The sequence below is a fragment of the Perognathus longimembris genome, chromosome 20, assembly GCF_023159225.1.
Source record: "Perognathus longimembris pacificus isolate PPM17 chromosome 20, ASM2315922v1, whole genome shotgun sequence".
NCBI classification, from domain to species: domain Eukaryota; kingdom Metazoa; phylum Chordata; class Mammalia; order Rodentia; family Heteromyidae; genus Perognathus; species Perognathus longimembris.
In genome coordinates this window covers 45,194,475-45,207,334 of record NC_063180.1, presented here as the reverse complement: position 1 = coordinate 45,207,334, position 12,860 = coordinate 45,194,475, and the positions used below count along the sequence as shown (strand labels likewise).

At 51.0% G+C, this 12,860-nt stretch overlaps 1 protein-coding gene across 3 annotated transcripts in view; it reads right to left on the bottom strand.

Annotated features, from left to right (window-relative positions):
* The window catches only part of Scaper (S-phase cyclin A associated protein in the ER), a 178,062-nt gene extending 172,540 nt beyond the window's left edge, over positions 1-5,522 (bottom strand). For all 3 annotated transcript variants that reach the window (XM_048329993.1, XM_048329994.1, XM_048329996.1), the window contains exons 1-2: positions 5,426-5,522; positions 1,405-1,464 (exon numbers count right to left, since the gene is read on the bottom strand). In XM_048329993.1, the coding sequence (XP_048185950.1) occupies positions 1,405-1,410 (6 nt within the window). In that variant the 5' untranslated portion in view covers positions 1,411-1,464; positions 5,426-5,522. The remainder of the gene's footprint in view (positions 1-1,404; positions 1,465-5,425) is intronic.
* Positions 5,523-12,860: the final 7,338 nt, after the last annotated feature.

Below are 12,860 nucleotides of genomic sequence, written 5' to 3'. Positions count from 1 at the left end.
AAGGTAGTGAGAAGTGGGGGATAAGAAAGAACACATAGTTGATTTTCAACAGTGTCTCATGAGTATCACCGTTGCTTTTGTTCACCCTTTGTCCCACCATTTTCCTCCCAAAGACAGATAAACAAATAAGACAAAGGGGGAAAAAGCAAAAACAACAACAAAGAAAAAATGGCCAGATGCCAGTCATCCCAATTACTCAAGAGGCTGACATCTGAGGATCATGGTTCAAAGCCAGCCCAGGCAGGAAGGTCTGTAAGACTCTTATGTCCACTGAAACTACTCAGAAAAAGCCCCAAGTGGCACTGTGACTCAAGTGGGAAAGCACTAGCTCTGAGCACAAAGAGGTTCAGGGACACACCCAATCTCTGAGTTCAAGCTCCAGGACTGGCAAAAACAACAACAACAACAACAACAACAACAACTCATTTTCATTTCCTGGAGTTCATTTCAATAAATATTATTTTATATGATGAGATGCTCATAGCTCTTGCACCTTGGTACTCCTCTCCTAAGGATATCCTCCCTTGGACTCACTCTGCATGACTGCCTAGAGATCTATATACTTTTCCATGTCCCCATGTAGTTTTTTTCTTTTACCCTCCAGTGGGTGTAAATTTCTAGGTAGATTTATCGGCACATTCTAGTTACAACAAGTGAGGGAAACTGTGCAACCCATGTTTCTTTGGGTCAGGCTTACTTTGCTTAATATAATTTTTTCCAAGCCTTTCAATTTTCTTACAATGGTACAATATCATTCATTCTGATGGATGACCAGAATTCCACTGTGTATAAAACTGGCAAGTGGGGACGGAAGGGAAAAGCTGAGAGAAGAGGTAATGACACTGTTCAAAAAGAAATGTTCTCTTTACCTGATTTATGTAACTGTAACCCCTCTGTTCATCACCTTCATTTATTTATTTATTTGTTTATTTATTTATTTGCCAGTCCTGGGCCTTGGACTCAGGGCCTGAGCACTGTCCCTGGCTTCTTTTTGCTCAAGGCTAGCACTCTGCCACTTGAGCCACAGCACCACTTCTGGCCAGTTTCTATATATGTGGTGCTAGGGAATTGAACCCAGGGCTTCATATATATGAGGCAAGCACTCTTGCCACTAGGCCATATTCCCAGCCCCTGTTCATCACCTTTACAATAACAATAAAATGTGTAGGGGCACTACGCTTTTAATCCACAAGAGGGAGGCCCTACGAGCAGGTCCCACCCATCAAAAATGTTAAAGCACTCATGTAAGGAGTAAACTAATAATGTCAACAGGCAGAACACCAGCCCTGGGGAAAAGGCTGAAGGACAGTGCCCAGGCCCTGAGTCCAATCTCCAGTACTGACACAAAAAGAACAAAGGCAAGAGAAACTGAAGGGTCGTCTTTGGAAGAGCTTAATCACTTACCATCATCCTTCAGCTCCCTTCTGTGAAGATCATTTACCTCTTAACCCATGGGTATGCCTCCTACAACAAAACATATAGAACTTTAGTGAGACTATCACCAGAAAGTCATACGCATCCATACAAAGATAGAAAGCTCAATCTCTCTCCTTACATTAAATGCAAGAAAATTAAATAAACTCACACCTTTCTGTTGCAGGTTAGGAAATTAGATAGCAGCTTCAAATATTCCACACTGAATAATACATTAATATCCTCCAAAAAATGAAAATATGACAAACAATATATTAATTACATGAGTACCATAGGCAATCCCAAGGTACCAAGCTCCTTTTTATAGACCAGAAACAGAAAATTCTCCCAACTTTAGCTGAAATTAATTCACTCATTTAAAATTTTGTATAAACTGGGTGCCAATGGCTCACACTTGGAAATCCTAGCTACTCAGGAGGCTTGAGATGTGAGGATGGCTATTTAAAACCGGCCCAGGCAGCAAAGTCCATGAAATCTGATCTCCAATTTTTAAAAAACTATACTACTACTACTAATAATAATAAAGAGCCAGGAGCCAGCAGCTTATGTCTGTAATCCTCAGGAGACTAGGATCTAAAGATCATGGTTTGAAGCCAGCCTGGACAGGAGAGTCCATGAGCATCTCATCTGTAATGAACCACTAGAAAACCAGAAGTGGAGAAAGTCCGTGAGCATCTTATCTCTAATGAAGCACTAGAAAGCCAGAAGTGGAGCTGTAGCTCAAAGTGGTAGAGCGCTAGCCTTGAGCAAAAGAGCTCAGAGACAGCACCCAGGCCCTGAGTTCAAGTACCAGCACTGTGTGGGTGTGGGTTATACATAAATATATTCTTTTTTAAAAGGAAATGAGAGAGATGGCACTAGATGGCTCAGTGATTAAGCAGAAAACAATCCCTGTTGGTCATGTCAAAATCAGTCAGTGAAACTACTAGCTTTCCTAAGAAACACAGCTGAAGGCTAGATACCAAACCTTTTAAGGCAGACATAAAATTGTATGGACCATCTGATGAAAACTCTAAGGATTCTGTGAAGAGCATGCCCTTGGAAGTTAGGTCCAAATGCACATCCCAAGAATGCCAAGTTACACAACCTTTCCACAAGTCACATAAAGTCCTCAATATCAGAGTCCACAGCTACAACAGAGGAGCGAAAATATCTACTTTGCTATTTTCAAAATCAAAGAATGATCTGTGGAGCAGATCCACACCCAATTATGGGTAACTGTACACCATGGGATAGTAGCAGGAATTTGCTATTTTCCTGGTTGCTTTTTGTTTTGGTTTCTTTTGGGGGGGTTGTTTGTTTTTTGGCCAGTCCTAGGGCTTGAACTCAAGGCCTGAGCACTGTCCCTGGCTTCTTTTGTTCAAGGCTAGCACTCTACCACTTGAGCCACAGCGCCCCTTCTGGTGCTGAGGAATCGAAAAGGACCAAGTATTTGCCAAGGGCTTCCTATGAGCCAGGAGCAGTTCTACACCTCACATTACTGTGAAAAAGAAAACAAAAACTGGATATGATCCCTATTTTACAGATGGAGAAAACAGGCTCAGGACAGGACAAGTGGTACAAATGGGACTCTCAGATCTGCCCGCCTTCAAAACCATCAGTCATACCTTCTCCCACAAAGATAATTTTCAAGTCACATTAAAACTAATTCTGGCCAGATGTTTACTACTCATGCCTGTAATCCTAGCTACTTGATAGGATGAGAGATCTGAAGATCAAGAATGGAAGGCAGAAAAAGTCCATGAAACTCTTATGTCCATTAGAAAGTAGGGCTGGGAATGTGCCTTAGTGGTAGAGTGCTTGGGTTTGAGTCCTCAGTACCACATAATAGAAAAAGCCCTAAGTGGGGCCGTGGCTCAAGTGGTAGAGTGTTAGCCCTGAGCGAAAAAAGCTAAGGGACAGTGCCCAGGCACTGCCTGGACTAGGAAAAAAAAAAAAAAAAAAGCTGGAAGTGTAGGCAGGCACCCACCCATGGCTCCCGCCTGTAATCCTAGCTTCTCAACAGGCTGAGATCTGAGGATCACAGTTCAAAACCATCCCTGGCAGAAAAGTCCCTGTTGAAGGACTTGCCTCTCCCCTCTAGGCCCATTCTTTCTATGTATCCAAAGATGGAATATGAAGGATTGACCCCCACACCAGACAACAGGCAAAGCCTCAGGTAAGCCCACACCTGCTCTGATGTGCAGGCAGGCAATTCACCTGGACTCGGCTGCCAACAGCACATTCATTGTGGGCCCAACAGAAAAGTCCCCAACTTCCTAGACCTGGTGGCCTTTTCACTAACTTCTGCCTGGTCCCAAATCCACTCCCTTGCAGTCTCCAAGCTCATGGGAAGACTCTGTCCCCAGCGGCTCTATCTCAGTAACAGCCCTCACCTGTGGAAGATTGAGTCCGGCCTGTTTCCTACCTTTCTCCCCGACTTTCCTAGCAGGGTGACACTCTTATCTCCAACTAACCACTCAAAACACGGAAGTGAAGCTGTGGCTTAACTAGTATAGCTCTACTCTTGAGCACAGGGACTCAGGTAAGCGCTCAGGCACTGAGTTGAAGCCCCCAGACAGACAAAAAAGAAGGAAAGAAAAGAAGAAAGGAAGAAAAGAAGAAAGGAAGGAAGGAAGGAAGGAAGGAAGGAAGGAAGAAAGAAAGAAAGAAAGAAAGAAAGAAAGAAAGAAAGAAAGAAAGAAAGAAAGAAAGAAAGAAAGAACGAACGAAAGAAAGAAAGCAAGCAAGCAAGCTCAAAGTTCAAGATAGAGTGCTAGCCTTGGTGGGTGAGGGGAAAGCTCAGAGACAGTGCCCAGGTCCTAAGTTCAAGCCCCAGGGCTGGCAGAAAAAAAACCAAACACTGATTCTGGAGTCAGGTGCTAGTGGGTTCCTTGCATAATCCTGGCTATTCAGGAGGCTGAAATCTGAGGGTCACACTCAAGGCTAATTAATAAAATTAATAAATAATAAACCGAAGTGAAGCTGTGGATCAATCAAGTGGTAGAGCACCCAAAAAGCCAAATAAGTGAGAGGGCAAAGCCCTGAGTTGTAGCCCCAGTACCCACCCACCCCCCCCCACACACACACCCTGATTGAGCTAATCGAAGGCATGGATCCTTTAGTGGTGACTGATTACCCCAATCGTCTCGCTATGGGGCCCGTCAGTCTGCACCCAACCCCAGGGGAGGCTGGCGCTGTGGGAGCACTGTGTAAGGCACGCGGGGAATAAAGATGGGGGGCTGAGGGCGACTGGCACAAAGGGGCGAGGACCCGGCGGCGGCCACGGCCCCAGGCGCTGCCCAGTCCGGGCGGCGGGGCCGGGACTCGGGACGGCGGCAGGTGCGGCGGGAGGCGGGCCGCCCCGCAATCGCGGCCGGCTTTCCCGCACACCTGCCGCGCAGCCCCGGCGCGGGGGAGGCCCGGGGCGGGGCCGGGGGGCGGGGACCGGGGGGCGGGGGGGCCCGACGAGGCGGCGCCCCCACGGCCGGCCCGCCCGGCGGCAGGTGAGCCCCGCGGGGCCAGACGGGGCCCGCCCCTTCCTGCCCGGCTTCCCGCCGCGGGAGCGGGGAAGCCCGGTGACCCCCGGCCCTGACAACCTGTCAGAGGAAGGCCGGGAGCCCCTCGCACACCCACCCGCGCCACGCGAACATTCCAGAAGCCCCGACTCGAGCCCCCGCCGCGACCCGCCGCCCCCCCCCCCGTGAGGCGGCCTCCCGCGCCGCCCCGCCCCGCGCCGCCCGGGCACGCGTGGGGCCCGCACCTCGTGGGAACCGCCTCGGCCCCGGCCCGGCCCGCCCCCCTCAGCCTCCGCGGCCGACCCCCCCCCCGCGCCTCCCCTCCCTCAGCGCCGCTCCCCGGCCCCGGGCCCCGGCCGAGGGAGGCCGTGGAAGGGGGGGGTCCCCCGCCGCCATCTTGGCCCCTTCGCCCCCACCACACAGCCATCCCGGCCTGCATCCCCCGCCGGGGCCCGCCCGGCTCCGCCCGACGCGCGCCCCTCGCGGACACTCACCCACCGCCGGCCTGCGCAGTTCGGAGCGGCTCCAGCGACCCGCCGGGGAAGGGGGCGGGGCCGCGCGGGGCGGGGCCTCGGGGCCACGTGACGCCGCCGGCACCCTCACGCACGCCCTCCCGCCGGCGGCGGCGGCGGCGGCGGCGGCGGCGACGGCGGCCGCGCGCAGGCGCAGTGGGGCTCGCGGCGGCCGGGGAGGCCCGGGCGGGAGCTTCCCGGCGTGGGTTCGGCCCGGCTGCGCCTGCACCGCCGCTTTGTGCCCCGCAGGCTCGGGGCCCGTCACCGGCCCGGCCACCGATGGGTGGAGGACCTGGAGGTGGCATCTCCCCACCGGAGCCCACGGGGCCGGGCCACGTGGGGGGCGCGGAGCAAGGCCTGGGCGGAGACCCAGCCCACGTGTGCCCACGCGGGGCTTCGTGGTCGAGTGCTTGCCTGGGTGCCTCCTCACCACCGCAGACAGGAACAGCCCAGGAGCACCGCCCCTGGCCTCTCCCTCAAGGCTGGCACGCCGGCACCCCTTCTGGCCTTTTCTGTGTGTGTGGTGCTGAGGAATCGAACCCAGGGCCTCATGCATGCTAGGCGAGCGCTCCACCACCAGGCCACATTCCCAGGTCTTCCTCATTCTTTTGCACAGGTCAAGCCACTCTAGGTCAAGCTGCTTTGGGCTCCTGTTATTGGGCTTAAGTTTGCCCCTCCCCAAGCCCACTACCTTAGTGTCTAAGCCTGCTGCTTCTAGGAATTCAAAAGAGGGGGGGCTCCTCCCCTACACCTTTCACTTGGTTTCCACAGTTGTGGGGCTTGAACTCTGGGCCTGGACCCTGTCCCTGAGCTCTTCAGCTCTACCACTTGAGCCACAGCACCACTTCTGGTTGTTTGCTGGTTCATTGGAGATGAGAGCCTCACGGACTTTCCTTCCTTGGGCTGGCTTTGAACCGACATCCTCAGATCTCAGCCTCCTGAGTAGCTGGGATGACAGGCCCCAGCCCTGGGCACCCAGCTTCCCCCTAACTTTTCTTAATCTCCTTACCCACAGCCGGAAGTCCTGAGTGGACTCCACCTCACAATAGACAGTAAGGAATTGAGGCACAGATGTGACTAGGCTCCAGCTCCTCTTCTCTCTTCTGCCCTTAGAAAACCCACGCGGGGCTAGACACCAGCACTTCGTGCCTTAAATCCCGGCTTCTCGGGAAGCTGAAATCTCAGGATCATGGTTCAAAACTATTACAGCATCAGCCCCCACCCCCCGCCCTCAGCTATAGTTTGGCTGGTTCACGTTCCCCACAAGGCCCTACTGTAGAAAGGCTTGGTCTGCAGCACATGGCAGTTACTCAACTCATAGGCCAGAGGAAAATCGAATGAAAAGGGCAATAGTGAAGAGGGAACTTGAATCATTGTCATTGTCCTGGGAAGACAAGGGTCTTGCCAGCCCTCACAGCCCTATGTTAGGGTCAAAGGTCATCATCACCTGGAGGTGATGATCAGACATTGTCTCTGATCAGAAAGTTGATGTTTCCAAGAGCATCTTTTTGGCTGATGTTACCACATCCATTCCATCGGATCTGGTAGCCCAGGTGTCCCAAGGAAACAGATGCACCGTGGAGGCCGAGATGCTGCCAGCCTTGCACCTGCTAGTCACCGGTCAGGCCGTTTGCAGACCTGAGGAAAAGCCAATGGAATTATCAAAAGCAACCTCTAGCTAGCTGCTGCTGGCTCACGCCTCTAATCCTAGCTACTCAGGAGGCTGGGATCTGAGGATCACAGTTTGAAGGCAACCTGGTAGACTCTTATCCCCAACGGGGGAGGGGGGAGGAAGGCAGGCAGGCAGGCAAGAGTTAGAGGCTGGAACTGAAATGCAAATACTGTCAGAAGCAGATGTGTCTCAAGCGGACCCCCAGACTTCTCTGTTTCTGTTTTGGGCTCTATTCTCTCCCTGCGACCACCTCTCTCTGCTCACATACAAAATCTGGTCTCTAGTCTTGTTCATCCTGGCTGCCCAGATTTCTTTCTCCATTAGTCAAGCTCTTTATCGAGAACTGACTGTCTGGTAAGGTAATCACGGCAGTAATCAAGGCAGACTTGTGTCCTTGGCCTGCGCAGTGTAATCATGCTGTCTCATAATGGTTTGGGCCACCGGTCCCTGCCCGAAGGTGAGGAGGAATTAGTGTCTTCACTCAGTGTTTAGCAGAGTAACTGACACTAGCAGGAGCTCCACAAAAGGCTTACTGTGTGAATTCATGTCCTCACAATTTGGGAGTGAAAGAGATTACTGTGTGTGTGTGTGTGTGGTGTGTGTATGTGTGTATGCCTGTACTAGGACTTGAATTGGGGCCTAAGGTATCTCTTAGCTTTTTTCCTCAAAGTTGGTGCTCTACCACTTGAGCCACAGCTCCACTTTTTTCCAGCTTTTTACTGGTTAGCTGGAGATAAGAGTCTCATAGACTTTTCTACTGGGAGTAGTTCTGGACCTGGAGCCTCAGATTTCAGCCTCCAGAGTAACTAGGATTTCAGGCATTGTTACGGGGTCTGAGGGAGGAGATAAACTACATTCCACATCCCTCTAAGAGTCCAACACTCAGAGACAGCCTCAAGCAAAAAGATGGATTTATTGGGGAAGCAAAAAGCAGGCTGACCAGCCAAGGACACAGTGCAGACTCAGAAGCTGCCACCGTGACCCCAAGCAGTCCTCGAGCTGGAGTTTATAACCATAGCACAGATGTAGGGGGTTGGTGCAGGGGGTAGAACAACAAGTTAAGTAAGCCATTTACAGATGCAGAATTTGGGGGTCAGGTTGACCTAATCTACTCCCCCCAACATTTCCTACCATGTCTCCCTAGTCAAGATGGAGTCAGCTGTACTCCCTACAAGAGCGTGAGCCCCCAACACCTGGCTTCAAGACTGAATCTTGATTGATATAATTTAGGCTGCCTATCATGGGTACCTACAATCCAAAGTCAATTAAAGGTAGCATGTGAAAGATCAGACTTATGGAAGTGGCGCTGTGGCTCAAGTGGTAGAGTGCTAGCCTTGAGCAAAAGAGCTCAGTCCCCGAGTTCAAGATCCGCTATGGGTGCCAAGAGGAAATAAATGAGAATTTTGTGTCCTATGAAACTCAGTGAGCAGGTTGGCGGGAAGACCAGTTCTGTGAACGCTGATCAGGTTCACTACCCAGCTACGCCAGCTCTCGTTCTGTTACGACATGTTCATTACAGTGAACCTCTTCCATTGTTTCAGGCAAGAGGTCTGTCCTCACTGGAATAGATACCGGTTTTGATTTCCCCATCCAAAATGATTCTGCACTGACGCAATCTGGGAATCTGTCTATGAATGTCACCATCCTGTGATTAAATTGTTGTCCCTTAGCGGCTCGCGAGAACAAAGCACAAGCTCTTGGAATTCACTCATTTTATCATAGATTCAGCTATCTGGGGACTCGTGGCCGGGCAGGTGGGAGGACCGGCCAATGGGAGCCATGCATGAACTTAGCGCCTGTAGAGAGACAAGGCCCACCCAATCCATCACCGCCCTGCAGGAGGGAGGGGGATGCTTTCTACCCGTGACCAGCAGATGGTGCTAGTGTACCCAGAGTCTTGAATTGTTCACCTCTCTAAGGCCCAGACAAAACCTACTTTCCTGCGTCTGGGCGCCGGTGGCTCACGCCCGTCATCCTAGCTTCTCAGGAGGCCGAGGTCTGGTGAACCTGGTTTAAAACCAGCCTGGGAAGACAAATCTGAGTGACTCTTAGAAAGCTGGAAGTGGAGGCATGGCTCGAGTGGTAAAGCGTCACCCATGGGCAAAAGTGCTAAGGGAGAGCGCAAGGGGCTGAGTTCAAGCTCTAGTACTGGCACAAAGAAAAGAATGAGAGAGAGAAGGGGAAAGGGTGGGGTTAGCAAGGAGAGGGGAGGGGAAATGGAGAATGAAGATACTTAAAATTCTTTATGCACAATTGTGAAACTTGATGAGATTGGTTTGGACTGGAGGAGGGGAGAAGGGAGGATGGCGGAGGGGTGAGGTGGATCGAGTTATACTGTATGTGTATATGAGCCTGGCAAACAAAACCTCCCCCCACAATTAATTGATACTAATAACAGAAATGTTCTTAAAGACAAGTATTTCTTTGGGGAAATTAAAAAGGGAAAAATAAATACACTTAAAAGTCAACCTGAGGGCTGGGAATATGGCCTAGTGGCAAGAATGCTCGCCTCTTACACATGAAGCCCTGGGTTCGATTCCCCAGCACCACATAGACAGAAAATGGCCAGAAGTGGCGCTGTGGCTCAAGTGGCAGAGTGCTAGCCTTGAGCAAAAAGAAGCCAGGGACAGTGCTCAGGCCCTGAGTTCAAGCCCCAGGACTGACAAAAAAAAAAAAAGTCAACCTGAAACTGAGCACCAGTGGCTCTCATTCTCATCCTAGCCTTCTGGAGGCAGAGGCATGAGAACGGAGGTTTGAAGCTAGCTTAAGCAGACAAATTCAAGAGACCCTCATCTCCTATGAACCAGCTAAACACAGGAAGTCGAGGTGTGGATGAAGTGATAGAACTTTAGGCTTAAGTGAAAAAGCCAAGCAAGAACACAAGGCCCTGAGCTCAAGCCCCAATATCGGCCTATATAACACACACACACACACACACACACACACACACACACACGTTGATCTGAAAGTAGAGATTACTAGAGACGGAAGAAATTATGAAGGAGTGTAAAGAAGAATGGAAGGAGGTTAGAGGCGTGGCTCAAGTGGTAGAGCACCTGCTTAACAAGCTGGGTTCAAACCCAGTGCTCCCCAAAATCAACAAAGGTAGAAGTGTTCATGAATATATCCATTTACAACATACACATATGTGGAAATATCACAGTATATTTCATTAATCTGAACAGTGGGAAATAAAATGGAAAGAAGCATAGCCAGCATGATAGTGAGGTCTCATGTCTCTAGAAGAATAAACAAAAGATACAAAATGTCTATTTTCCAAGGTGGGGTGTGTGTGCAGTGGCTTGTCTGTAATCCCAGGTAGGCAGGAGGCTGAGATCTGGGGATTACTGTTCAAAACCAGAGGAGGGAGGGAGGGAGGGAGGGAGGGAAGGAGGGAAACCAGAAGTGGAATTGTGATTCAAGTGGTAGAGCACTAGCTATGACCACAAAAGCATCAGAAACTTGAGTTCATGCCCTAGGAGTGGGGCACGCGTGCACACACACACGCATGCACACGCACACGTACGCACAGTTACATTGAATATCTTAGAAGTATTTCTTTTTCTTTTTTCTAAGCTGGTCCACGGGCCAACTTTTCTGAGTAGTTTATTGGAGATGAGAATCTCACAGACGTTCCTGCCCTGGCCGGCTTCTCCCTGCGGCCCTCAGGTGTCAGCCTCCAGAGTAGCTGGGATGACAGGCGGGAGGCACCGGTGCCCAGATCACATACATTTTTGTGTGTGTATGTGTGTTGATACTAGGGCTTAAACTCGTGGCTAGAGCTCTTTCCCTTAGCTTTTTTTGGCTCAAGTGCTCTACCACAGGACCACACTTACACTTCCAGCTTTTTGGTGGTTCGTTGGAAATAAGAGTCTCAAGGTCTTTCCTACCCAGGCTGCCTTTGAACCTTGATCTTCAGATTCCAGCCTCCTTGAGTAGGTAGGATTATAGGTGTGAACCACTGGCACTGGCTACTTTGGGATACTCTTCAGGGATTAAAAATATTTTGTGTATTATACCTACCCTACATATTTTAAAATCATCCTCTAAGACTTCACCATGTCTCTAGAATTAGCACATTTCCTCCTCTCAAAAGACTAATGAAAGGTTAAGCAACCAGCAAAACCCCCCTAATTGCCGACCATTGAGTCCAATTGCCTGCTCACCCCTATCCTCAGCGCCATCCCTTTGTCAGGAACTTTCCATCTGTGCAGGGCTATATAACACGTTTACCTTGCTGGCTTCCCCACTTAAGTTCTTTATTGTGCCAAGTTCCTTTCCTCCTGTTGGAAGACTTGTAAAGAAAAAACACACCGTACCCGTTAAGTAAGTATTGCTGTGTTCAAAACAACCTCAGTTCCTTTTAACACACTTTTTTTTTAATTTTTTGGTGCCAGTACTGGGACTTTGAACTCAGGATCTTTAGCTCTTGCTTGTTTTTTTTGTTTGTTTGCTTGTTTATTGGAGGAGAGGCACTCTACCACTCGAGCTATACCTCCACATTTGGCTTTTCTGTGTTTAACTGCAGGTAAGTCTCTCATGGACTTTTCTGCCTGGGCTGGCTTCAAATGTTGGGCCTCAGATCTCAGCCTCCTCCATAGCTGGGATTACAGGCATGGGCCACCAGTTCCCAGGTTGTACTACACATCTTACCAAACTCAAAAGAGTCAGCCAGATGCTGGTGGCCCATGCCTGTAATCCCTGCTACTCATGAGGCTGAGATCTGAGGATCGAGATTTGAAGCCAGCCCGGGTTTATTTCTAATTAACTAGCCAAAAGTCAGAGTTGGAGATGGAGGTGTGGTTGAAGTGGTAGAGCACCAGAGTTGAGTGAACCAGCCAAGTGCGAGAATAAGGCCTGGAGGTTAAAGCCCCAGTATAAGGAGGGGGTGGGAGTGTCAGAAAGCCATCTCCCCTGGGAGAAAGGAAAGCAATCTATTCAGGACTGAAGAAAGACAAGACCAGGTCTTCTCATGCTCATGCACGCTGATACCCCACCCCACCCCCCTTTTTTTTTGGTACCTGTCCTGGGGCTTGAACACAGTGCCTCAGTGCTGTCCCTGAGCTTTTGTGCTCAAGGCTAGTGCTATCTAATTCCCAGCTTGTTGGCTGCTTAATTGGGGATAAGAGTCTCCTGGGCTTTCCTGCCCTGGCTGGCTTGGAACTGCAATCCTTCAATCTCAGCCTCCTGAGTAGCTGGGATGACCCGCGTGGGCCACCGGCGCCCGGCCGATCTTCCAATTTTTTAAAGTAATCTTTTTACTCTGCCCATTTCGTAAAAATGAGATAACAGGTTCTCCTGGGGGGTCAAGGATGTTAGCCAGGTCATAGAGTTTGCTAACCACGACGCTGAGCATCAGCTGCAAAGGCGTGGCTGCAGCTCTGGGGATGGGGATGGTGGAATGGGGACCTGGATACAGGATTTCCCGAGGTACGGTGCTGCAGAGTGCCCCCCGATGGGAGGTCCGCAGGGTCTCACGGCGTGGACCGGGAGCTCCTGGCGGGAGACAGCCAGGCTGCTAGGAAGGAGGCCTCCCGGGAGGAGGTGAGGGACTTGTTCGCGGAAGGAGACCGGGGAGCTGGCAGCGCGGTGCCCGGCGTCGCGCCGGCATCCCTGGGCCCCGGAGCGTCGGCGGACCACTCCGTCGCCAGCCCCGCCCCCCGCCCCGCGAGGACACACCCCCGGGCCGACAGCATCCAATCGTGGGCTCCGCGTGGAGCTCCGCCCGCCTCCCGCAGCGGCTAT